At 45.4% G+C, this 27,824-nt stretch overlaps 1 protein-coding gene across 1 annotated transcript in view; it reads left to right on the forward strand.

Annotated features, from left to right (window-relative positions):
• SLC6A11 (solute carrier family 6 member 11) overlaps positions 1-27,824 on the forward strand; it is a 110,432-nt gene that overhangs the window by 43,110 nt on the left and 39,498 nt on the right. Inside the window, exon 6 of the mRNA XM_080675185.1 lies at positions 16,969-17,103. Within this exon, the coding sequence (XP_080531311.1) occupies positions 16,969-17,103 (135 nt within the window). The remainder of the gene's footprint in view (positions 1-16,968; positions 17,104-27,824) is intronic.

Below are 27,824 nucleotides of genomic sequence, written 5' to 3' on the forward strand. Positions count from 1 at the left end.
GAGAGAGAGAGATAGAGAAGTTGAGAGAGCTAGAGAGACCGCATGTGGGTCAGAAAAGGCATAGGCAGTGTGACCAGAATGGGCGGTCCTTGAGAGGGAACAGAGACAGGCTGGATTGGTGGTTGGGGCCATCTACAAAGGGCTTGTAGATAAGCCTATAAGTTGAGAGCAATGGAAGGTCACCAAAAGGCTTAAAAAGAGGGGTGATAGGAACAGGTTCTTCTTAGAGAAAGGTCACTATGATTGTGGTGTGGGGAATGGGCCTCTGGGAGCCAACGCCGGACTCCATGTAGCAGTTGTTCAGCAGACAGCTTTGAGGTGGGGGAAAAGAGGGTGGGCTTGAGAAATAAGCAAGTGTGAATCAGCACCATGAGAAAATAAAGAGGGTGAAAGAGAGAAGTCCTAGGTGAATCCCAAGTTCCTGGCTCGAGTGCTTGGTGGCAGGGCCATGAGGTGGGAAAAGGAGGTTTGTCTGGAGTTGATGGAGTTAGGGTCTCACTGGGGAACCAATACGTTTGTGATACCTGTGAGACTGCAAGTGGAGATGTTTGGGTGACAGACGGATATGTCTAGAGCTCAGGAGAAAGGGATATGGGGTGGAGTCTTGAGTCTATATGTTAGGATTTCTTTACCTGGGGCTCACAATGCTTCAAGAGGCCTCTGAAACCCTTAGAATTAGAAGTTAGGGGATCATGTGGATATGTACACTTTTCTATGAAGAGGGTCCATATCTACCATCTGTGTTCCCCAAAAGATGAGAATCCTCTGAAATGCCATATTTCATTATGTTATATACCAGGAGGTACATAATTCTTCTAATTAAAAAGGATGTTTATCAGAAGCAAAAATACTTCTAGCTAATCTGCTCTCCATGGCCTTAATGTTATTCCTTGTGACACTAGAAGGAACTACACCAGATTTTTGTTGCTTTTAAATTTCTTTTTTTCTTTCCAAGGCATTGGCAGATTCTCCTGTCTGTTGGTATATCATGTCAATTATAATAGCAGTCAGTTTGCACGTACTGCAGTAACAGCATAAACAGCTCCATCCACTCGTGGGTATCTTCCTTTCTGAAATCCATGAAGTACTTGGTTGTTTCTTTGCAATGGTGTATATTTGCTTTAGTGTCAACTGTCACCTCTGCCTGTCTCTGTGCCTTTCTGCAGAACCATAGTGCAATCTTTTAAAGGGACATTCTAAACATTAAACAGAAATTGCTTTAAATTAATGTAATTTAAAATATTTTAAGCAACAAAGCTTGTAACTCAACTGAAGTGATGATATTAAGAACATCCTATAACCCAGGGCCCCTACACTCGGAGCAGTAACTGCATTGTGACTGCCGCCTGGGGGACATTCTGATTTCAGAGCTAATAAGATGCAGAGTTCTAAAAACATGCATTGTAAAGTTGATGGAATTGAAGCTCTGAGAGCAGGTGGGACACCCAGGGAGAGAAGTCAAGAGGAGGGCAGAGGGGTAAAGAGGGGACTTGGGGAGCCCAGAGGAGGAGGAACCTGAAAAAGAAGCTGGGTTTTCTGGGAAGGAAAAGCCAGGGTGGTAGGGCCTGGAGGCAAGGAGGAGAGGGAAACTCCACTGGAACTGGCCATGCTTGGGTTCAGCAAAAGATCTATAGGGCAGTGAAGCTCAATTTTGTACTTCTCCCTTTCGAAGGCTTTATTCATGAACAGAGGTAAGAGAGAGAAGCTGAAATCAAAGATAACACAGTGGAGTTATAGCTTGGATGACAAGAAGGGGACATAGAAAGAAGAGCAGATTTGGGGGAGAAAGTAATCGTTTTGATTTTGAGTATGTGGAATTGTAGGTCTTGGTAGGAAACCCAGGTGGACATACACATATGGGAGTTGAAAATATGGGTCTTAAACTCAAGAGACACTGCTGGGCTGGTGAGAGAGATTGAAGAGCATCAGTAGATTGGTGGCTCTTAAAACCACAGGAGTACATAAGAAAAGCCAGGAGAGTGGATAGAGAGAACGGGAATGGGACAAGGCCAGACTTCTGGGAAACAGCTAGAAATCTGCAGAGAGCAAGCTACCCCTGTGAGAGCCAGCGGGCAGGGCTGGCTTCTGCTCTGTGTGTCCTCTGTGCCTATCACGGCATCTGGCACATAACAGATGCTAATCAAAGTTGGCTGGTTGATTGGTTGATTTGTTGATGGAAAGAAAGAGTGAGGAAATGAACATGTGAAAGATACTAAAAAATTAATGAGAAAAGGAAACAGAAAACCAGAAGCATCTAATAGGGGAAAGTCTTAAAGCTGGAAACTGGGAGAAGGGCAAGCGCTAAGAAGCTATTAGGTTTGACTTAATAGGGGGGCCTGGTATCCTCTGGGATGACTGCTGGGAGGAGAGGTGGGAGCCAGAAGATGGATCGCCATAAACTGAGGCAAGAGCAGGAGGCAAGCACAGTTTCTTCTTTGAAGAAATGAAGCTGTTTGGGAAGGAGTGTGTTGCAACCAGCCTGGGTGCCTTGGAGGGATCCATGTTGCTCAGACAGACAGGAGGCAGTATGTCATAGAGATCAAGCGATGCTTGCAGGGTCCAGGCAGCTCCTTGCTCTTTTTGGCTGCAGACACCGTCGCTGAGCATTAGCTGACTCTCTTCTCCACACATCCATCACGAGTGGGATGAGGGCTAGAGTAAGAGGACATGGAGTAGTGTTTCTTGCCTGCCAGCCTCCCGGCACTGGTAAATCCCTGTCCAGGATTTAATGGTGCCCTTGGTCACCATAGCGACACCAGCCTTCTAGTCCAAGAGAGATGGATGGGGTTTAAATCATGATTAACCAAGGTACCGAGTATGTTTTCCAGGCAGTAAATAATAGCTCCTAAAGCCAGTGTAAGCTTGACTGGGCACTGAATGGAATATTTATGTTGCTTGGTCTTGTTTGAGGATTTGTGTTCATTTTTGTGGTCTTTATGTGGAGCTATGTAAAAATCAATAGCATTAACTCTAGCTAATCTTAATTCACCATGAAATAGGCTTAACTAGTAGACTGCCCCATCCACTGATTTTAAGATATCCTGTGGACATGGATTTGAATTGGGCTCAGCCATCGTAATTAGCGTGGTTGCTATTTCAGTATCTTGTCACTTTGGGCCCAGCTTCCTTGCCACCATGCAGAGCTTGTTTCTTTCCCTGGAGGTGATGTTCCAGGCTGAGGTGCCCTGTGTGCATCATGCCTGACCCTTCCTGCTTGAAGGGATTTATTCGCACAGTACATTCTAGATCAGGATTCTTTGGAGCAAGACAATCAGCCTGTGTTCAAAGCTCAACTCCAGGAGGACCTCTCTAGCCATACCTCATCTCTCTGTGTCCCTGAGCTCCCTGCTGCCGTCCACTGTGTAGTCCATCACTGAGCTGTCTGTGTCTTGCTGTCAGGGGCCTGGCTCACTCATTAGCAAGCTCTCCCAAACCAGCCCACGACCTGGACCATAGTGACCTCAATTAAATAGCTGGTGAATTGAATTAAACATAAAGTTCTTTACTCTTAGATGGTGAGGCTCAAGTGAGAGCAGGGATGGTTTACACTGAAGGCCCATTGCAGACACATTGGATTATATCCTGTTTTGTTCTATTCATGGTCTCTGGGCTACTGAGGTCTGAATGTGTTCATTCATCAACTATTTACAGTCTGTGTCGGCCTTTATGAAATGCATTCAGAGCCTGCATAGATGAGTAAAGCCCTTATCCTCCAATAGAGCCCAACCTAGAGAGAAAGGCAGGTGTATGAGAAGGTGGAATATGATGAGGGTCATGTAAAAGGAGGAAGGGAAGCTGGTTACTGAGGGCTGATGTGTCAAGTCGCAGGGCCTGGTGCTGTGTAGACATTGGCTCATTTAATTCTCACACTTACCATGAGAGGTGAGAACTATTATCCATAGTCCACACTTTTAAAAAGAACCCAAGGCTCAAAGTGATTGACTTAATTTGCTATATTATTATTTCCATTGTATAGAAGAAAATATTATGACCTAGAAAGGCAATAACTTGCCAAAAGTCAGTCAGATACACAGAAAGTGTCAGAGGCTGGATTTGAACTTGGGTTTTCTTATGTCAAGGCCACTCTCCATATCTGAATGCCATATTTCTCAGTGAGTTGTAGGATGTAGAAGGAGCACTTCATCTAGACTGGATGGCCTAGTGCTGAAGCCCTGGAAGACATGGTATTTGAACTGGTCTTGAAGGTTGGCAATATTTTGATAAGTAGAGAAGATGCAAAGGACCTTCCAAGTGAAGAGAATGATAAAAGTAAAAGCTTGCATGTAGGAAAGTGCAGAGTTTGTTTAGGGAACAGTAGAAGATACAGTGTGAAATGAAGCTGGTTGGATTATGGGGACACTTGAATTCCCGATGGGGCTGTATAGTGGTTCGGCGCAGGTTTTGGAGTTAGATGGATCTGACCTTGGATCCTGCCTTTTTATTTTTAGTTGTACAACCATGGGCCAAGTACTCAACTTCTGGGTGCCTCTGTTTCAGTTCTGTAAAATGGAAATGATAATAGTTTCTATCTTGTGGAACTGGATAACATAAAAATAAAGCATGTAGACCCAACAATAAATCTTAGTCCCATTCTTATGTGTCTGATCTTCCATTTATCCTGAACTGACCACTTTTCCTTCTTTGCCCTCTACTTCCAACCAGGATATCCATGATTACTAACCAATAAAGTCATGGAATCTCAGGGTTGGAACAGGCCATGGATATAGAGGATCTTTATGGCCCAACCATTAGCAAGAAGAAAGAATAACAGCATTCCCTGGGCTCTTAATATGTTTGGTTTCTTGTCCACAGTGCCCCAGCTCCTGAAGATGCCTCATTGATCCAATCCTTCCCTGGGGACCCATTAGGGCTGGGAGTAGAATTCTGGGATAGGTATCCGAGAATTCTCAGCAATTTTCTCTTCATAAGCTACTCTTGATCCCCCATCAACTGCTTACCCCTCAACAGGGAGCCCCCAAGTTCCTTTGTTGCTAGGTTCCTGGTGCCTCACAAAGGTTGGTGATGCTTACTGTCCTTAGCTTCTCCCGAAAGTCTAGCCTTTCCCCTTATAGGGCAGGCTTTTTCCTTGTCATGTAAGCATCTGTGATGAAACAGCTGGGGCCCATCCTTCCCTTCAACTCAACTTTTGAAAAGTCCCTTCTACCTTTTAAAATTGGAATTTGGTCTTACCTGGTTTCATTCTTGTATAATTTTTTCCAATTCATCTAAATACTGTCTGTATCCTAGCCCTTCCACTGCCATAACTGTTGGATGGAGTTGGGACTCCAGAGGATTCTTGTTCATAATTGGACTTACTCCTATTGCTCTCTGGCCTTCATTCCAGAGCCTGTCTACTGCAGCTCCTCAGGATGACTGTGTATATGTCCCTTCTGTCCTGAATGTTTTTCTTATTTCTGGGTCCTATTCACCCAGATTTTCCCAACTAATGAATTACTGCCTCTTTCTACCAGCCTTCCCCTGCCACCACATTGCCAGCCACTCCCATTGTTAGGGAGAGGATTCCATAAGGAGTTTTGGGAACCAGTTCTCTGCCCACCATCACAGCTGAAGCTGGGCTTACTCCAGCCTCTCTGTTTGCATTCTTAAACACCCAGATATGTTGTTCTCTTCTGGCCAACTCACACGCTAGGCTGAAGGGACACTGCTTACTGACCCAGTGATGGGCAACAAAGACAATCACAATCCTTCCAATTATTGAACAGTGTCTGTGTCCGGTGCTTTGCACAGTGATCTCTAACCCTCACATCAACCTTTGAAATAGGCATTATCCTCATTCTACAGGGGAGGAGTGTGGAGGCTCTGGAAGGTCTCAGAGACCTTCTAACTCATGCACTTGATGATGGGGTCCACACCAAATTGGCTACCACCCTGTCAGGCTCATTCTACACTGTGACAGAGAAGGTTAATGCTTACCAAGAAATGGTGATCTCTTTGGCTGCTTTGTTCTAACCACTCTTAATTTTACTGATTAGGCCTTTCTGGAGACTTCCTGACTCTGTTGCCATTCCTGGTTGACTCCAGCTTTAGAGGATGGTCGCTCTCAAGAGCCCATCTTCAGAATTTTCAGAAATTTCTCCTCATGTCTGAGTAAAAAGGAATAGTATGAATCATCTGGGCTAATGCTTTTATTTAAAGAAAAATAGTACAGATTTCGAGTGGAAATAGGACCTACCCAAGATCATGGAGGCAGTTGGTGGTTAGATATGTAAATTACATGTTTGACTGCCTAGAATGGAGACCTAAAAGAGTAGTAGTAGAAACAAGATAGTTTATTTCTCTCTCACATAACAGTCCAGGTATAACTTGCCTGCCTTACCTTGGGTGTCACCCTTATTTTCATGATCTAAGACAACTCACTACTCGGTCTTCATCCCAGCCTGTGGGAAGGGAAAGAAGGGAAGAATAGAACACAGCCCTTTCCTTTAAGGACAGTGTTTGGAAGTTGTACATGGCACTTTCATTTGTATCTGACTGGGCAGAGCATAGTCACATGGCCACACCTAGCTATAAGGGAGGCTGAGGAATATTGCCTTTATTCTAGGAGGCTGTGGGTCTAGTTCAGCCGTGGGCAAACTATGGCCCGCGGGCCGGATCCGGCTGTTCTATCTGGTTCTCTTGCTCTCCCCTCTGCTCCTTTACTTTGAATTTATATTAGTTCACACAAACACTCCATCCATGCTTTTGTTCCGGCCCTCCGGTCCAGTTTAAGAACCCATTGTGGCCCTCGAGTCAAAAAGTTTGCCCACCCCTGGAGATTAGAGGTTTTATTACTGTGAAGGGAGGAGAGCAAATGTTGGGGGAGGACTCATGGTCTCTGTTGCTGTGATAGAGTGGGGACCAGCACATGGTCATGCCACCTGGCTTTGATGCCTCCCACCTGTAATACTGCCCCTCATCACCTTCCCTCTCTTCCTTCTCAACCCAGCTCAGAGATGATGCCATGAGACATACATCCCAAGGTGGGCAGGTGTTTTAGTATATTCTTTTAAGCTCCACACATGGGCTAACTCTCATAGCCGATGACAAACTACTTGTCATTACACAAGAATTAATCACTTTAACTGTGCATGGAATTATTGCTGCATTGCTAAAATACTATTACCTCCTTGAATAATTAATATCTTCACTAAAACATGACTCTGGTCACCTATTGGAATTTGGTTGTTTAAAACAGAACTTTTTTTCCTTATTTATATTTCTTTTATCATTATCTAAAGATGATAGAAGTGGTGAAGAGGCAAACGTGTCCATGGGGCTCTTCCTTCTTCAGATTCACATTTCCCTAGCACAGCCGTGGGCAAACTACGGCCCGCGGGCCAGATCCGGCTGTTCTATCCGGTTCTCTTGCTCTCCCCTCCGCTCCTTTACTTTGAATTTATATTAGTTCACACAAACACTCCATCCATGTTTTTGTTCCGGCCCTCAGGTCCAGTTTAAGAACCCATTGTGGCCCTCGAGTCAAAAAGTTTGCCCACCCCTGCCCTAGCATCTTGTTCCCAAGGTCAATAAAATCTTAGTGAAGGTTATGCCAGACTATTTGGTGCCTGCTGTAATGTTCTTACCTGGGAATTCAGGTAGTGTTCTCTCAAAAGCCAAAGCCTGGAAAATCTGTTGGTATTCAAAATAATGATTTTCCAATGATTAGATGTTCAGTACCATGCTTTCCAGCCATATGGGATAAGCAGAAGTCCAGATAGAGGCAAGCCTGGCTGGAAGGGAAGTGGGGGAGAACTGGGCTAACACAGTATGTTTGAGGTTAGGGTTAGTGGACAATGATGAGTTACTGCCCAAAGTCAGTCAAGCTGAACCATTGAGGTTAAGAACAGACAGAGGGAAAAAATGGAAGTTGAAAACAAGAAGGTATTGTTTGGCCAGAGCACAGCACATGTGGTAGCGATAGCAGACTTCGGATCACTTACAGCTCTGTGATCTGGAGCAAGCCACTCCAATCTCTGATTCTCAGTCTTTTTTCTTTGTCTGCAAAATGGTAATAGAACTTATTCAAGTGGTACAAAGATCAGTTAGAGAAACTTAGGTAATCAGTTAACAGCAGCGTCTTCCAAGACTTAGGGTGACTGGCTTACTGAAGGCTCTGCCCAAATCAGTGTCAGGACCCTGGATAGCGCCAAGGAGTCCTGGTTTCAATTTTTTAAACAGCTTTACTGAGGTATAATTGACATACAAAAAACACTGTACATATTTAATGTATGTAATTTGATGGGTTTGAAAATATGCATATACCCCTGAAATCATCATCACAATCAAGGTAATAAACATTCATTACCCCCAAAAGTTCCCTCATGTTACCCCCACCAACTATTTTTTTAAGGAAGAACACTTATTATGTTACTAGAAGCCCGATGCATGAAGATTCGTTCTAGAATGGGCTTTCCTTTCCCTGGCTGCTGGCACCGCCTTTCCACTCTGGCCCAGCCCCTTTCCGCTCAGGCCCTGGAGCCGCCTCTTTCCACTCCAGCCCCGCCTTCCCACACTGCCCAGAGGCCCTGAGAGACTGGGGATGGGGCAGAACGCCTGCCCCATCACTCAGCGCCTGCGTATGCAAATTAACTGCCATCTTTGTTGGGTTGATTTGCATATCACTCCTGATTGGCTGGTGGCTTAGCGGAGGTACGGTCAATTTACAAGTTTGTCTATTATTAGATAAGATGTGCCCTATTAACAAATTTTTAAAATTTTATTTTTAAATTATAGTGGACATAGTGATTAGACACTTATATGCCTTTACAAAGATCACCACTATAAGTCTAGTATCCATCTCACACAATACATAGTTTTTATGATATTACTAGAGGCCTGGTGCACGAAATTCATGCACGGGGTGTATGTCCCTCAGCCCAGCCTGCACCCTCTCTAATCTGGGACCCCTCAAGGGATGTCCGACTGCCCGTTTAGGCCCAATCCCGGTAGGATTGGGCCTAAACGGGCAGTCGGACATCCCTCTCACAATCCAGGACTGCTGGCTCCCAACTGCTCGCCTGCCTGCCTTCCTGATTGCCCCTAACTGCTTCTGCCTGCCAGCCTGATCACCCTCTAACCACTCCCCTGTCAGCCTGATTGATGCCTAACTGCTCCCCTGCCAGCCTGTTTTCCCCTAACTGCCCTCCCCTGCAGGCCTGGTCACCCCTAACTGCCCTCCCCTGCAGGCCTGCTCCCCCCAAACTGCCCTTCCCTGCAGGCCTGGGTACCCCCCAACTGCCCTTCCCTGCAGGCCCGGTCGCCTCCAACTTCCCTCCTCTGCTGGCCTGGTCACCCCTAACTGCCCTCCCTTGCAGGTCTGGTCCCTCCCAACTGCCCTCCCCTTCTGGCCTGATCGCCCACAACTGCCCTCCCTTGCAGGCCTAGTCCCCCCCAACTGCCCTCCCCTGCTGGCCATCTTGTGGTGGCCATCTTGTGTCCACATGGGGGCAGCCATCTTTGACCACATGGGGGCAGCCATCTAGTGTGTTGGAGTGATGGTCAATTTGCATATTACTCTTTTATTAGATAGGATTGACTACTAGAGGTCTGGTGCACAGATTCGTGCACCATTGGAGTCCCTGGGCCTGGCCTGTGCCCTCTCGCAATCCGGTACACCTCAGGGGATGTCGAAGAGCAGGTTTCGGCCCTATCCCCACAGACCAGGCTGAGGGACCCCACCGGTGCACGAATCCATGCACCAGGTGTCTAGTATGCATATAAGATATTTGGTTAATCTCCTCCCGTCCTCAGCTCTCCCCACTTCCCTCTGGGATTCATCAGTCTTTTCCATGTTTCCATGCCTGTGGTTTCCACTCCTACGTTGAGTGTCTGCCCCCTGGTGGTCAGTGCGTGTCATAGCTACCAGTCAGTTGGCTGGTAGGCTGGTCACTTAGGCTTTTATATAAATAGATATTCTCTGTGATATACGTTACAGCCTCATGACTTATTTGTAACTGGCCATCAGATATGGAAGCAACCTAAGTGTCTATTGATAGATGAATGGATAAAGAAGATGTGAGATACACACATACACATACACACACTAGAATGTTATATAAAAACTTGCCTTTAACAACAACATGGGGGGCCCCAGAGGTATTATGCTCAGTGAAATAAGTCAAATAGAGAAAGACAAATACTGTATGATTTCACTTACATGTGGAATCTAAAAAACAAAACAAACAAACAAACAAATAAAACAGAAATAAACTCTTAGATACAGAGAACAAACTGATGATTGCCAGATGGGAGGGGATGAGTGAAAAAAGTGAAGGGGATTAAGAAGTCCTGGTCTTTTGAAAAGCTTTGTGAGTGACAGAGGGCTGTCCTAGAAAACACCATGGTTGCTGGGAAGGACCTCAGGGATCCATCTAGTCTTTCCCACAAATATGGGAAATGTTCTTTCTAAAGAGAGTTCACACAATGATTTTAGTGTAGCCAGTCTTAAAAACATTGAATCACATAATTAGACAATATTCCCTTTTAATGCCTCTTAAAGCAAAAGCTACAGTACGGTGCTGGTTTACTGTTTAATGCCTCTCTGATACTTGCTAGTCCTGCTGTTGAACAAAGAGAAAACAGCACAGACTCAGAGCCTTTGGCTAAAAATTAATCACATTTTATTTTTATTGCATTTCTTTTTGCATTTACCTTCTATTTATACTAAGAGATCATGGTTTTCTGTTTATGGTGTTCACAGTTTTCTTATTACATATACTTATTTAATGTAAAAGTGTATATTGCCCTGGCTGGTGTTGCTAGGTGGTTAGAGCATCAGACAGCGCTCCAAAGGGTCGAGGGCTCAATTCCTGGTTAAGGGCACGTACCTGGGTTGCAAGTTTGAACCCTGGCCCCTATTGGGGCACTTACAGGAAGCTACCAATCTCTCTCACATCTATGTTTCTCTCTCTCTCTCTCTCTCCTCCCTCTCCTCTCAGTCTCTCTAAAAATCAATGGAAAAAATATCCTTAGGTGAAGATTAACAACAACAGCAAAAAAGCATATTTATTTATTAAAAATATTAAGTAAATAATACAAAAGTGATTCATATAAATCACCCTTCTCCCTTCCCCACACTCCCCCCCACCCCCGCCTCTTTGTAAATGGTAAAATGTCAGCCAGAGAGGATATGGAAGTTATGGAATTATCCTGAGATGCTGCACATTGTGGTCCTGTGTTCTTGCTCCCGCACCACCCTGCTTTCCCCCTGTCTTTTGAATAGCACTCAGCTTTCCCATTGACCCCATTATCTGGAAAACTTAGGGTCTAATGATCTCCCTGCTATGAAATAAACATCTGTGTCCTGGAAGTAGGAGGTAAACACCCCACAATTCCAGTATTGGAATGCAAATGAGCAATTAGAGTCAATTAAAACAGGATACAGTATAATTACCACCAATTGTGCTAACCTTTATATTCAGAAGGACTTGACCTGCTGAAAGGAAATTAAACAATAGTAAAAAACTCTCCAAACCAAAGGGTGTGCTTAGGGCTGGAACCTCATTTCTGTGGCCTGATAGGTCTGACAGATTAAACCCTCCTTCCCCCATGCCCACCTGGGTGCAAGCCACCACTGGCAGCGGCCAGGAACAGCCAGGCTTCAGAGTACCTTGTCAGTGACCTTATTGTGCCCATCACCAAACACTGGATAACTTAGCATAATGCCTGCCCCCTGCTTGGCTCTCCCAGACAAGGCCTAGGGACTCAGATATCTTGAAAGGGACACTGAGCTTTGTTGGGAAGCACCTTGCAGCTATGCTTCCTTGCCCTCCGTATCTGAACTGGTTTTTAATTTAAATTCACATGTCTTGTGATTTCCTTATAAACACCCCCTCTTAAAATCGGATTCAATTTTCCAAATCTTGTTGTATGTAGATCCAGCATTTTATATGGATGGAGCACAAAGTGGTGTCTGCAGACCTGCATTCTAACCTCAGGGTTCCAGGTCTCAGCCTGCATTTTTCTTTATCCTGCCAACAAAGACTTACTGAGCATATTTTATATACCACTTGCTGTTCTGGATACAGCAGGCAAAGTAAAAGACAAAACTCCCTTTCCTTGTGGAACTAATATGTTAGATATCTTTAATCTTATAAGGCAATAAAACAGCTGATGGACAACTGCCATAGTGCCAGGAGGTGCTGCAGTGACTGGGGGAAGAATGTGGGATATGGATCAGAGAGGCTGTGGCATGGTTTCAGTCACTCAACAACATTTGGATAGATGGCATGGTTTATAGCTTAAGAGGATGAGACTGAGACACTGAAAATTACTCTGGGCCTCAGCTGCTTGACATATAATGTAGGTAGGTCAATGATATGACAACTGGACAGCATGGTCTCTGACTTTACAGAGTCCTCAGACTGTGAGGATTTGGACATAACCAGGACTAACACCATGGGTGGCCCAGGCACTGGGGCTGAAATTATGGACAAAGGGAGGCATGAAAAGGCAGGGAGGCCTGATGGAAACTGGCATGCTCCCTAACCGGAGGGACCTGGCACAGGGGAGAACAGAGTGGGTGGGGAAGGATGACAACTGGTTAAGCCACACAGCACGTCACAGCAGAGCCAAGGTTGGAACCCATGGTCTTCTGACTCAAAGCCCAACCATTTGCACTGTATTCCACAACCTTGAATGTGGGGCTGGGAGTGGGGGGAAAGAATCAGGAGCAGGAAAGCATATTCGAGATTCATGTGTTTGAAACTGGTGCCACAGTATGGACAGTGTGAGGCTGACGCATGATGGAGAATAAAGGCAATGAAGGGCCCTGATGAAGAGGGTGAAGAGCAGGTGTCATTTCAGAATATAGTTGGTGATCAAGTTGGCAGCACTTGATACCACTGGTTGAATGTGGAAGAACCTGAGGAAAGAGGTGAGGCTGTCTCCAACTTGAGCACTTGGAGAACAACCTGGAGGTTCCTAGACATCCCAGGAGACAACATTCTGTGCCCTTTCCCACTTCCTTGGCTAGTTCCACATCTCCCCTGCCTGACATGGCCTCTCCTGTTCCTACTTATCCTTGGAAACCCAGCTCCAACTGATGTCAATCAGAAGGCTGAATCCTTTCAACATACACCTTTCCAGCCTGTCTCCCTAGTCTCCTTTTCCGCCTTCACGCTGCTTCTGCGGGTGTCATGCATCACACATTCAGCAGTACTGACTGAGCTCAACACCTGGATCTTACCATTCTGAGGACAGGGACAAAGGACCTGCAGGAGACATAATGCACACATGAAAAATGTTTGAGATCAAGGGTAGCCGAGAGTGGGTTTCTTCCCAACTGGAGTCCAGTGTGGAGGGTCTGGGGCTGCAGCCAGGCTGAGCTGCAGAGTGTTGTGCTCAATTAACGATGCCTGCGATGAACACAGGAGGGATGTGGCAGCATGCATGTGATCTATGTGCAGTCTCTGGATGACAAGATCTGTATCGTTTGGACAGTCTACAGCTGTTCTCAGGAAAAATCCAAGATGATGCCCAAGTGACTAGTATGGCTGAGGGTAGAAACAGGTTAGGGGGCTTTTAGGAGAGGTGGCACCAGCAACAGATACAGGCTGTCCTCAGTGTTGCATTTTCAATTTTTAGACCTGTCTCCACTTGTGTGCATTACATAATGATGCCCCTAAACCACCTTTTGTACCATGACTCAAGGCTCTCAGGCCTCAGCTTACAAAGGAATTTTTCTAGCTAACGCCTGCCAGCCAGTGGTTCCATTTTGGCAGCTAACTCATTGTCTGCACTGTGGTCTTCGGGCAATTAATCTGCATATTTTATTTCCCTCATGGTTTTATAAAAGGAGTATAAAAATTAAGGCATGATATCAAGTGTAATGTAGAAGCCAAGCATCCATTTAGAACTTTAAACAATAGAACTGCTTCAAAATCAGCAGCAGTGACTTAATATATCATGCCTCTGCTATATACATTGTGAGGGCATGGAGAGGATCCATTTGGTCAGGTTAAAGGTGACCCTTTCATGACACCCCAGTAGCATAGTCCACACAAAACTGACAGGTCAAATAATAACGGACTAGTTTAGTCACATCAAGGTGGTCCCACAAATGGAAGGCAAATTTCTATGATTTTCAGTTGTTCTTACGTTCTGCATGGTAAAGTTCTTTTCCTTAAATTTATTCGCATTGGGAGTTAAGATAGCTAACCTCCAGAGATATCATTAATCAGGACCTGGGTGGTCTGGATAATTAGTCTTTTGCCATACAACAAACATGTAAGTGGAAATTATTCAATGAAAGCAATAGATCTTTAGCTGTCTTTTCATAGATGGAAGCTGGTTAACTTGGGAGGGGGTGTCATTTTGAAGGAAGAGAATTAAGGATTTACACGAAATGCTGAAGATCTGTGATAGACAGTGCCTACGAAGCTAAGGGAAATTGAGATTTTATAGCATGTTCGCTCTGTGGGCAGAAGCCATCACCCCTCTTGACTGCTGGCCTCTAATTATTATTATTATTATCATTAACTGTTGGTCTCTTAGTATTATATATTTGACTTACATTCACCTTTTCTGGATTATATTGTATATGACAACAAGAGATTGTTTGTACTGATTACATGATGTGTTGACTGATCTGATGGTTGATACGGAAACGGTTGCTGAAATTGGTGGAGCTGAGTTCTGAGTAGGCTGAGGATGCCATATTGTAGGTTAGGTTTATTGTCTGCATGACATAATCTAGCCTACAGCCTCTATCAGCAGGACCCACTGATACTACCCCCTGCTGGCTCTTATTTCCTTTGAGGACTGGTTTTAAGTCACTGTTTTGTCACTTAGCAACTAAATGACTTATGTTTGTATTAATATAAAGTATAATATTCTGCCCAGTCAGGTGGCTCAGTTGGTTGGCGTATCATCCTGTACACCAAAAAGGTTGTAGGTTTGATTCCTGGTTAGAGTGCGCAAGGGGGGCAACTGATCTATGTTTCTCACATCAGTGTCTCTCTCTCTCTACTCCTCCCTCCTCTTTCTCTAAAATCAATAAAATTATCCTCGGGTGAGGATTTAAAAAAAATCTAAAGTATAGTATCCTATGTTTTAGTTTGTTGTTTAAGTGCAAAGTAGAAGTGGGTTGCTTCATAGTCTTTCTGTCCTTTCAATCCCTCTGATGTTATGTACAATACTGTATCTAATGTTTCTGTTTCAGTTTTTCTAGGATGCTAATTTATATAAAAATAAAATGAATAATAAAAAATCCAAGAGGAAATGCTATATAAATTTAGCCATTTCTGCGCCTGGGATGTAATAGAATTTTATTCTCTTCCTCCTTCTGTCCCAGTTCTCAAGTCCTAACTCCTACTCATCCTTTATAGGCCAATACCCGGATCACCTCCTTGGAGATGCTCTCCCTGAATGCCCCTATGGTTAGCTACTCATTCTCCGTGCTCCACCATCCTTTGCAATCCCCCTGATTACCTGAATGTCTGTCTTTCTACCAGTGGGGAAGCCTCTTGAAGCAGAAAGTTCCATCCTGTGACTCATTCTTACTTGTACATTCCAAAGTCTGGCTTAGTCTTTGGTACCTAGGAGTATTATTGGTGTGCAGGTGAGTAGGTGGACGAGTGAGTGAATGAACAAATGAATGAATGACATGAAGGGCTGAAACACTGGTAAAAGAAAGCCTCACTTGGAAAGGGGTGAGAGGCTACACTAGCACTAGAGGAATTAAGATCAAAGGTCTTAAAGCACAAGTCTTTTATCTGGGGAGTCAGAGTCTCTGCACCATCCAAAAGCTTGTACACATATCTGTGTCCATGCACACTTGAGGGAAGTGGTGAGAGGGTCCATAGTTGTCATCAGAGTCTCAGACATGTCTGTGGCTCCCAAATACTGACAAATTGCTGATCTAAACAGATACAATAGGTAGGTCTCACTGAGAGGAAGGAACCAAGTGAATGGAGGAGAGAATGTGACAAAAGAGAAAAAAATCAGAACTGGAGGGAACACTGAGTCCTGCAGGGACCTCGGGTGGGGGGCATGGCCCCCAGGACAGGAACTCCGATAGTCTGTGAAGGTATTGACCTGTCCTAAGCACCTCTTGGTGAGGAAGCTCAGGGAAGATTTTGTTTCTTTCACTGCCTTGATTCTTACCTGGAATCCCTGGGCTGAGGGAGCCTCTCATGTTCATTGGCTTCAGTTACCTGCCTCAAGCAGACCAAACTGAAATGATTCCAGAAAACACTGGGTCTTTCCTGCCCCAAACAGCTCCCCTCTCCCCCTTCTCTTTCCTACCCTATCCCATCCCATCCTTGGCTATTAAAACTTGAATTTCATTAAAACAGTGTTGTTTTTTTATTTTTTTATTGTTTTTTTTAAAATACATTTTATTGTTTTTTTACAGAGAGGAAGGGAGAGGGATAGAGAGTTAGAAACATCGATGAGAGAGAAACATTGATCAGCTGCCTCCTGCACACCCCTCACTGGGGATGTGCCTGCAACCAAGTTACATGCCCATGACCGGAATCAAACCTCGGACCCCCCAGTCCGCAGGCCGACGCTCTATCCACTGAGCCAAACCGGTTAGGGCAAAACAGTGTTGTTGTTTTTTTAATGTGGATCTTGCCCCTTGAGTGAATTATGTTGTGAATTTTGAGGGCCATGACCAGCTTTGGAAAAAAAAAAAAGGAATAGAGTAGAAAATATGGACATACATGTGACACTTCCTGTTTCAGCTCAGTGTGTACAGGGTTGTGATATGTATATTTCTTTCTGTGGGTTGTGGTAAAAAAATGTTTGAAAAGTAGTGATCTCAAGCATCACTCAACAGATACTCACTGAAAGACCCATCCCTTGAGGGGACTGTGGTGGGAGAGGAGGCAGGAGACGAGGCTGTGTTAGGGTTCACTTCTTATTGCTGCCCAGGGAAGCCCTTTGCTCTTGTGAGATGTTAGGGGCCTGCTGCAATCTGCACCACTGCCACCCCGTCTTGATTCTTGTCTCTCCTTTCTTGGGCAGGTTGTATATGTCACCGCAACATTCCCCTACGTTATGCTTCTGATCCTCCTGATCCGAGGGGTCACGTTGCCTGGGGCCTCCGAAGGCATCAAGTTCTACCTGTACCCTGACCTCTCCCGGCTCTCTGACCCACAGGTAAGTGTCGTTTGCTAGATGCACAGCTGCCCACCACCCCTGGGAAACTTTCTGCAGGCCCCTGATGCCAGCCACAGAGGTTCAACAGCTGGTGAGAAGCCTGTAGATCTCTTCTCAGAATTAATAAGTTTCAATGCCTAGATTACCAAAATATATAGGAAATCAAATATAGTGAAATACAACCACCAGAGCATTAAAAAAGACCAATTTGTGACATGGTAATGATATATGCGCTTATCTATCAGTACATTAAATAGCATGATTCAGGAAGAGGTCCGATAATTTTCGTGATTTCAAAGCAACAATGAGAACAAATGATATTTGGAGGTGTCTATGCTATTATAGGAAAACATCTGGGGTTTCTACTGCTAACAGTACTGTGGTTTGTTGCCTGCAGTCACAATGAAAGGAAATGTTAAATTTCAGTTAGAGGTTACCGAAAATAAAAACATACTTTTCCCACCACCCAAGATCACTGATCTCAATAGCCATGCATCTCAGTGAGGGAAACTGGGTCTTTGTTGGTGATTGATTTTTTTGTGTGTTGGGGGGTAGCTCACAGAAAGAAATAATATGTTAGAACCGGCTGGCCTCTTAGTTGTCTTTGGTAAGGAACTGGCTATTCTGAAAAGTGGGTAGTAAATGCCTATGCCTAAGCTTCTGTAAGTGGGTACGTGGTGCTGTGCCTGGGGTATGTTAGATAAGAGATGAAAACAGAGCATCTTACAGCCCAGGGGTTCTCAACCTCTGCTACTTGTTAGAAGCTCCTGGGAAGCTTTTGAAAATCTCAGATTTCAGAGCACAACCCAGACCAATTAAATTAACCTCTCTGGGGCTGTGTCTCAGGTATCAGTATCTTTCAGAGGTCCCCAGGTAATGCCAATGTGTGAATAACGTGCTCAAAGATAATTGAGTGAGTGAGCAGGCACCCATTTTTCTGTTGAAACAAACATAAATCATGCAGTAGAATGTGGAAACTGCATTTAGAACATGAGGCTTGCAAGAAATTTCAAGTCTGCAGGCTGTGCCTTCAAGCCACTGCCTGGTAGGAGAACTTGGGTGGAAATGTTCGAGGGGTGCTAGTTAGTGCTACAGGGGTGCCTGGGATAGGGGTGCTAGTTAATGCAACTCAGATGTACCTCATCACGGTGCATTAAGGTGCATGGTGGAGTAGCAATGTGGGCTCACTTCTCTCTCAGTTACTGTGCTGCTGTGAGGGGCCCAAGGCTCAGCACAGCACCAGGCACCTGACTCAGCATCCTGAATTGCAGGCAGAATCCCTAAGAGAAAGGAAAACAGCTCCTGACTGTTGGCCTTGCCCACTCCATCCTCAGATGGCACAGGCTCAATTGGAGAAGAAGTTTTGGAAAACGTATTTCCAAAATCACGGGTCTGTGTACTTTTGTTAGATCTACAAATTCTGCCTTAATCCAGGACAGATTTCCCATTCTTTTCTCTGCACACAGGCTTCCTTGTCCTGGTCCTCAGGGTCAGCCAAGGTCCTGTGTATCACCCAGTTTCCCTACGTGGCTGATTATTAGAACACCAGGAAATGTTAAAATGCAGATCCTAGGCCCCACCCTGGAGATTCAGTTTTGGGGATCTGAGAGGGCACCTGGGCATCATTATTATTAAGAAACTTCAGAGGGGAGTCTAGTGATCATAAAAGTTTGGGAGGGGATAATTGTTGGGCTCTGACTCCCACCTGACCCCCTACTACATCGTTGTTGCTCTCTGCCTCTGCTGCCACCAGCCTGATCCAGGCCACCATCATCTCCCACTTGACAACTACAAGAGTCTAGGCCACTCCCCAATAAGCAGCAGAGTGTTTTTTTAAAAACATTAATCTGATGAGTACCTCTTTGCTTAAATCCCTTCTGGGGTTCCCTGTGGTCTTTGGAATAAGATCCAAATATGGGGCCTCCAAGGTCCCTCATGTGCTGCCTTCTTGCTATATCTCCTGTTACTGTCCCCAGCTTTCAGTTCATTCCAGATATCAGCCTCCTTTTTGCCTTGCACATGCTGTTTCTTTGCTGGGAACACTCCTTCTTTCTTCCTCAGGCCTTCCCTTCCCACCCTATCTGACTAACTAACATCCACTTATCCTGTAGGACTCAGTGTAAACACCATTTTGTCAGGCATATCTTTCCATTTGCCAACCATGCACCCCTAGTATTCTGTACTTATTTTCCAAAGCACTTATCATGTTTGCAATGAAAGATTTATATAATTTTTATATATCTACTTGTTATGTGTATGACTTGCTCCTCAGCTATTTCCTGAGTACCTACTCTGTATTAAAGCTTTGTCTAGGTATTGGGCATATAGCAGTAGACAGTGGACAAAACAGTGATCCCTGTCCCCTGGGGTTTATATACTAGTTGGGGAAGGAAGTAAACAAAATTAAAGAGTAAAGCATGTAGTCTATGAAATGGTAACCGGAACCACGGAGACAAAACATAGCAGCAGCAAAGAGAGAGTGCAGTGGGAGAGGACTGCCATTTCCAGCAGGACAGCCAGGAAGGCCTCGCTGAGAAGGCAGCTTAGACGCAGGGTCTGTATCTGCTTTGCCCACCACTGTGTCCCCAGTCCCTGGCTAGCTCAGTGCCTGGTACATAGTAAGTGATCAGTAAATGTTTGCTGAATAGATATAAGAACCAGCTCTTTTAATTTTTAAGAAAGGTACTGTTGCTTTAGCAAAATGTTTAAAAACCTCCAACTCACCCGTAGTCTGTGAGCTGTATTACTTTTTTATTCTCTATCGGCGATGGCCAGGAAATTGTGTGTGTGTGTGTGTCCCCAAAAGCAACAGTGATAGCTGATTGTCTGGAGCAGAGATAAGGATAGTGACCCAAAGGGAAAGGAAAACAAGATTCCACATAGTTGGTGCTTTTTGGACGCTGCGGTGTTGCAGGAAGGGCCCAGCATGGCTGGAAAGGAAGGTGCGAGCAGCTCTGAGCCTGTTCTTGAACTGCTCCAGAGGCTGAAAGGCTGGTGGTGGGGTGTACAGTCACACTAAGTCTGAGAAGGGCTCTTCACAGCTCCTTTGACGGCTCCTCGAACTCTGGAAGCTGGTGCATCATGCAAGGTTTGTCTCAGTGTGCTGAGGGGAGGCAGCCTGTGAACGGGGCAGAATTGCAGTGTCCCAGCTAGCACGTCTACTTGACAAGCAGATGCTGACCCACTTGCTTGTGGTCACACAGCAATTGAGCAACCCCATCATAACTTAGGGTTCCTGCGTTCTGGGTGGGAGAACTCCTAATTGAAGGGAGGTGAGGTCTTAAGAAAACAACAGATCCACACTACCCAGTTCCAATAGTTCCCATTTGTGCATACCCAGACCTCAGGAAGCAGCAGGACACAGGTTTCAATTCCTGCTCTCCCACTGCTGGTGGTGTGGCCTCAAGCAAGGCACCTCCTCTCTGGGGCCAAAGTCCCTGCTTTCCTGGAATTGGGATCACAGGTTATACCTGCTGCCCCATCAGATGGCTATGAAGTTCAAGTATGAGGACCCAGTTGATAGAGGAACTTTTTTAAAAATTTTATTGTTATATATTTTAATGTGCTTTAGGAAAAATATCACATCAAAACCATGACATTATAGTTATTGTTTAGGATGCAGCCAGGGCTGGAAAAACGTCCTGGGATAGTGTTAGACTTCATGGAGTCATGTGGTCCCCCCTGAGACAACTGAGGCACCATTCTCAAAGTTAGAGACAGTAGGTCAGGAGAGCTGTCGGCTGGAAATATTTTACCAGGAAGTCAGTAAAAGGCTTGGTTTTGGATATCTTGGTAGTGTTCACCAACTTTGAAGTTTTACCAACTTCGGGGTTTTTTTTCTCCTGAATAATCACCTTGACTTAGTTTCCCATTTGCACTTCAGATTGCACCTGGAAGGAAAGTTCCCAGAAAGTGTCATTAGGCCTGCCTGTTCGCTGGCCGGGGCGTATGAACACCCTAGTTTCCTGGGAATAATCTAGAAGTTGCAGTGTTCAGGCCTCCGTGGCTAAGAGAAACCAAAGGGTTGATTCTGGAGCCACTGTGGGTGGAGAGATGGGGAGGAGATATTTGGGGAAGGAGAGCCCCAGAGAGGTCAGAGGGCTAGTCAGTGGGTGACTCCAGGACACGTGTACATCTCCTGCCCCTGAGTCCCTCGGTCCCCTGGGCTGTTCCATCCAGGCCCTGGGTGTTGGGAGGTGGTCTCATGTGGTGAAATGAGCACACAGTGTGTAGAATGAGTAAGACCCCTTCTTCCCTAGGAGCCTAAAGTTGGGTGAGTTCAGAGCTTCTCATCCTTCCTTTTGGACTTTTGAGGGTGGAGAGCTGATGTTGCAGGCATTAGACAGCACCCCCCCAAGTCACCTTATCTCTCCTGTAGCCTGAAGAGGAATAGCTGTGTCTCCAGGAATAGCTGTGCAGGTTGCATGTTATCATCAGGGCTTTGCTTCTCTACACACATGTTGGAGTTTTATGAAGGCTGGTGCCTGGGATAGGGGGGCTGGTGCCTGTGCAGGTGGAGACAATGACCCACAGGAGGAAGACAGTCCCCAGGGTGCCTTCCTGCCCCATAGGATGCTCTTCTCCTCAAATCCCAACCAGAGTGATAGAGTTCAAGGCAGCTCTGTGGCTCTCCCTGATCCAGGATCTTCGTTCCAGTCTTGGCCCCAGCTCCCCTTCCCTTCTGCTTTCAGGAGCTCAGACTGGCCTGTCTGCTCTTCATTTACATTTCTTAAGGGACACAGGGTGCTGTGCAAAGCTCCTGAGGCCTCAGACAGACAAGGAAACATTCTCTTTGAGGCCTCCTGCCCCAACCCCTCTGGGCTTGTGTGTCAGGGATTCTACATGAAGGCTAAGTGTTGAGCTGGAGAGTGGGCGAATTCCTAGTGACCCCCATCTTGCTCCCCACCGAGTGAGGCCAGAGAACTACAGAAAGCATGTAGAGAGCTCAGCTGTGGGGCTCCTGGGAGTGAGGAGAACCCCGTCCTCACAGTGTGTTAAGGTCTCAAGGGCTGTGTAGTAAGGGCTTCCCAACCACCTTGTTTAAAGTCACACCCCTTAATCCCGCCCACCCACCCTGTCCACTTCTCAGCTTTGGTTTTCTCAGTGACACTTGCCCATATCTCAGACACTGTCCATTTTGTATCAGTCCCTTTACTGGCTGGAATGTGAGCTTCATGCGGGCAGAAAATGGACCTGCTACGTTCACTGTTAGGTCTTCAGCCCCTGGAATGGTGCCTGCCAATCGTAGGAGCTCAGTAGATATTTTTGAATGAATGAAAGAAGAATAGTTTCTGGCAGAACCTGTGTGACTTTACGGTGACGTAGCATATACTGCAGTTGTCAGCTTGCAATCCAGGGAGAAGGGTTTTCGGTACCGTAGAGTCAGATGTTGAGGGAAGGAGATTTGCGTCACTCTGCTGCCATTGACGACCTGGGTGGCCTCCAGCCTATCCCTTTATCTTTCTGGACTCAGGGCTCTCACACAGGGTAGCTATGAAGCAAGTGTACACATGAATGCGAAAGCTCTTCTAGTCCTTACTTTTGGTGCCCAGCCCAGTGCCTGGCACACAGTAGGGCTCCAGGAACACTGATGGTGTTCCTCATTTTGCCTCCAGGTCACTGGTGCTGGGCAGAACAAATCAGGGCCCCACAGACCAAGGGTAGGCATTGAACTCAGAACCAAGTGCCTTTATTGTGGATCCAGTAAATTAAGTTTCTCGTCAAGAACTTGAAGTGACACAGCAGCTCGCCTCCTTTGTCCCCTGGCAATTTGCATTCCGTGGTCTGTTATAACTTTCTAAACATCTATTTGTCTTCATTGTCAGCCCTGTGTTCTCTCTGAAGTGTGAAGTGCTTCCACTCAATTTTTTTCCCTCTCAAATTTTTATTTTCTGTCTTTTTAGTCTTTGGGGAACGGAGTGGCTCTTTCAGGAAATCACATTTTCCCTGCCCCAGATTCCTGCCACTCTCACTCGTCATTGTGTTTTGAGTGTGTGTTTTCAGGGCAAGAACAGAAAGGCCTGTCAAGGATCCAAAACGTGGGGTCTGCTTTCCCAGGGTATGCACACGTTCCCCAAGTTGGCCTCCTCCATGGAGGGACCTGGAGCCTGCAGCTAAAATGTCCAAATCCTGGGGATGGGGTAAAATGATGCCCAGACAGTGAGAGTACCTCAGAGCCCCAAATCTCCCTCACTTCCCCACCCCACAGAAGGACAAATCAGGGAAAACAAGACCCTGGTTTAAAGCCCTACCTGATGAGCCTCCTGGATGTGACTGTGGAATTGCTGCCACCTGGTGGCAGTATCCTCTGATTCCAAGCAGGACCCAAGGAAAAATGGGCCTCTTGGCTATTGGACTTTCAAATTAAAATATACAAAATTGACATTGACTTAGAGACATTGGATATGTTTTTGAAAATATTACAAGCCTCACCGACATAGGGACCATCCCCTGCGACTTAAAATCCCCCAGGGTTTCCTTTCAGCATATTTGATTATGAGTTAGGGTCACTGCTCCACTCAGTACCAGGCACTGGGGTGCAGCATCCCATCACATATGGTTCTCGTCTTCAAGGAGATGACAGTCTCTTGGGAGAGACACATGTAAGTCAGTGATAACGGTGGTGAAGGGTGGCGTTAGGGCTGAAGTTCATCTGACATAGGTGTCTCCTTTCAGTCATCGGGCAAACTCCTCATGAGTTAGAGATGCATTGCAAATCTAACCTCCTGTGCTTCTTTTCTTTTCTTGATTGCTTGAAATTTCTTAAGAGTTGCCTAACAATGAAATCAGAATTCCTGTACACACCACTGAGATTATGTGCACCACTGGGGCACCTCATTAAATTCTCTCAGCCACAGGTTTACACAAGGTGAAGTTTTATGATTTTCATTCTCAGCAGTTTCAGCAGCACCTTCTTAATCTGCAGCCTCAGTGGTTGAAGAGCTGCTTGAATAGAGTTATGATACTATTTATCATTTCTTGATGACTGACTCTATGTCAGGTCCTGTGCTTGATCAGCTCATCATTTAATTTATCTGATTTACTCAATCAGCAAGTAATTTTCAGTTGAAAATTACTGTTCTAGACCCAGCAGCTAAGTGCCATGTAATTATTCCCATGACCAATAAGGTAAATCCATAAGGTCCTATCTCCTTGATGCTGAGAATTTTAAAATTTATGTCCTAAAGGTCTTACAAATAAGGGGACTGAAGTTTCAAGAGGTTAAAGCACTTGCCTCATTCTTGCACAGGTAGCACTTGACCACGTGAGTCTAACTGGGCCATGCAGAGGATGCAGTGCTGAAACTCTCTGTGGTATCTGATTTTTCTGGGCTTGCCCTGGCTCTGCCCAGCCCTGGGCTGGCAATCCTGTCTGTGGAGTTTTTGAGGATCCTACATAAAAGCTTTGGAAGAATCCTAGAATCTCACAATTGGGTGGGCTTAGTCTCCGTCCAGTGCAGGAATCACCTGTGTAGTAACCTGGTCAGCAGCCAATGGGCTCCTCCTTTAACAAGTAACTCTTCACCTCTACTCTGGGACAATTTTCTACTCTCCTGATCCCCAGTGTTGTGACATTCATTCATTCCTTCATTTGCTTATTCTTTCTTGACTTATCCGCTCTAATTTGTCAGTCCTCCATTTGAGAATATGCACCAACGTTGAAAACTGTAATTTAAATGGAGCCTAAACAACTGAGGCATGAGGCAGCCTCCTCTGGGTTAATCGAATAGCCTCCAAGGTGGGCTTCTGACTCACCACTACTCCCTTCCTCACATAGAAGACTTAGGAGCTTGGAAAAAGGAACCCCTGATTGTGCAAATTCCTGCTGCTGTTCTTTGAATGTATTTTCCTTTGTGAATGGATCATATTTTCTGGGATTTTTTTGGTTTGGTAGTGTTTGGTTGTATACTGTGGATTGTGCTTGAATATTGTAGATACTATGTTGTGGATGCTCTGGATTCTGTTATCTTCCTGTAAGATAACATGTCAAACTTGCGGCCTGCAGGCCCCATGCAGTCCACAACAAATATTTTTACGGCTCAGCCAGTATAACGGTATGTAAGAAACGTTCTGATAAATATTTTGTAACTTAATTTTTACAATATCCTGTTATACATAATTATTAATAACGAACTACAATGTTCGCTAATGACTGATTACTATAGTTGTGTTGCATTCATTTCCCTTACATGCCTTACGCACAGGCGCACCATTTCTCTCCACTAATACTAGCAGTGAATATTTAGCAGCCGACTGCCACTCATTAGTCTTGTACTGACTTGTTTGGTGTGCGTAACAGGAAATATTTAGCTTTTGGAGAAAAGAAAAATAGGTTTATTTGCGTTGCGCTTATTAATTTGTGAAGTTATTTAGTGTCCGGTAAGTTAATGTTCAAGAAAAAAGTATTAATTTTTATTAAAGTGTTCTATTATTTTATGTTAACGATTACTCATTTATTTCAGCCCTTTGTATTCAGCATGTCTCTATCGAAATAAACCTATGTTTCTATGAAAATTGAAGTTTTTGTATTTTTTGCGGCCCACATAAACATAAACCTTGTTTATTTGGCCTGTGTTGACCTTTGAGTTTGACATGCTTGCTGTAAAGAGTACTGTTTTTATTTTAATAGATAGTTCAATTACTGGCTGATCACTTTAAATTTATATAGGTTAAATTGTATGTTACTTATTGGGACCTGTGGAGATCCCAATCTGTTTTCCAAGCGTCTCTAACTTCATAGGATTCAATTGAAATTACTAGGATTCTAAGCTCTGTCACCCCTATAAATCCCATCAGGGCTTGCCTTTATGCTTTATTGCGATGGGTCCAGAGTAGTTCTTACTCTAGAGCAGCCGTGGGCAAACTACGGCCCGCGGGCCGGATCTGGCTGTTCTATCCGGTTCTCTTGCTCTCCCCTCTGCTCCTTTACTTTGAATTTATATTAGTTCACACAAACACTCCATCATGCTTTTGTTCCGGCCCTCCGGTCCAGTTTAAGAACCCATTGTGGCCCTCGAGTCAAAAAGTTTGCCCACCCCTGCAGAGTGATGGTTCTCAACCAGAAGCTTTGCCTCCCAGGAGACATTTGGCATCTAACAGTTTGATTGTCACAACTTGTTGGGTGGAGGGCTATGGGCATCTAGTGAGTAGAGACCAAGGAGGCTGCTAAACCCTACAATGCCCAGGATAGTCCCCACAACAAAGAATCATTTAGCCTGAAGTATCCATGGTGCCATGGTGAAGAAACCTACCCTAGGGCACGGTTCCCGCTCTAAGGGCAGGTCCTTCTGTGTCTTAGCCGGGCACCAAGGTGAATACTGGTGTTGACCAGCTCTGTCTTCTCTGGCAGGCTGGAGCCCCAGTTCCCGGGCCATGCTCTTTACTTGGTAGTGTCCGGCTCTAGTGTCTCTGTTGCATTCTCAACCCCGTAAGGCGCTCTCTGGAAGCCCTGGATGCTTGCAACCCAGCCATCAGCCAGAGCATTGAGGCGACCTCCAGTGGATATTCAGGGCCCCTGCTCTACACAGCTCCCCCTTTCTGGTGACCCACACTGTAGATTCCAGCTATTTTTAGTTGCTCTACACTCTGGCCCTGCTTCCTCAGCTTGGTGAGTCTGTGTGTTCTTCTTGGACACCAACTCTTGTTTCCAGGAGGAAGGCTGGTCAAATCCCCATTGGGAGGTTCCAGACCTCAAGGATAGCAGGCGTGCCCTGCATGTTATCCACTGCCTGAGAACGGCTGCCTCCTGCACGGTGTCTGCTTTGTTTATTGCATATGGCAGGCAGGCTATTCCTTTACCAGCCATTCAGTCAGTCAGAACCAGGAACAGAAGTCTGACTTTTCTGCTTACAACACCCCTTCCCAATCCCACGTAGCTTGCGCCTGCTGGAGGATTAAAATCCAGACTGTTCACCATGGCCAAGGCCAAGGAGCCCTGCGTGGCCTGGTCCCATCTCCCAATCGGCCCTGGATATCCCAGGCTCTTTCCTGCCACAGGTCCTGTCTGCCTGGATCACTGTTCCCATAGATAGTCTCATGGCCAGCTCCCTCTCACCCTATAGGTCTTGGCTCCAAAGTCAGGTAATCTCTGACCAGCTAAGCTCAAACATCTCCAATAAACCCCATGACTTTAAGCCCCTGTTTTATTTTATTCACAGAGCTGATGGCTGTCTGAAGCAATCTGTGTTCGTTTGTTGACTTGCTCACTGTTAGTCTCCCCCAATTAGAATGTCAGCTCCTTGTAAGCAAAGAACTGGTTTATCTTGTCCACTGTGGACTCTCTGTTACCTGGCACAGAGCCTGGCACATGTTAGGCTCTTAGTCAATACTAGATGGGTGTCTGGTTAAATGGGTGGGTAGATAGATGGGTGGGTGGATTGATGGGTGGCTGGGTGGTGGATGCCATGTGGTTGTTTAGATAAAAGACTGCAGTCAGAGGAGAGCAAAATTACTTCCCATTGCCTGTCCCAGAGAAGACATTATGAAACAGGTAGCCTTGGATTTGGTCCTTGAAGGATGGGGAAGGGAAGGCTGTTTTGAGATAAGCAAAGACCAGAGAGTACATACATGAATGGTGCGGCTGTAGGACTGGATTTTGTGACAGAGAATCACACCTAAGAAGTAAAGTTGAGAGAGCAGACTAAAACCCCTGCATTGGGAACCCCCATCCCCAAAGTTGGACATAAAATGGTATGCATTAACTAATAAACTTTTAAAAAGTGA

The sequence above is a fragment of the Plecotus auritus genome, assembly GCF_963455305.1.
Source record: "Plecotus auritus genome assembly, chromosome: 6".
NCBI classification, from domain to species: Eukaryota; Metazoa; Chordata; class Mammalia; order Chiroptera; family Vespertilionidae; genus Plecotus; species Plecotus auritus.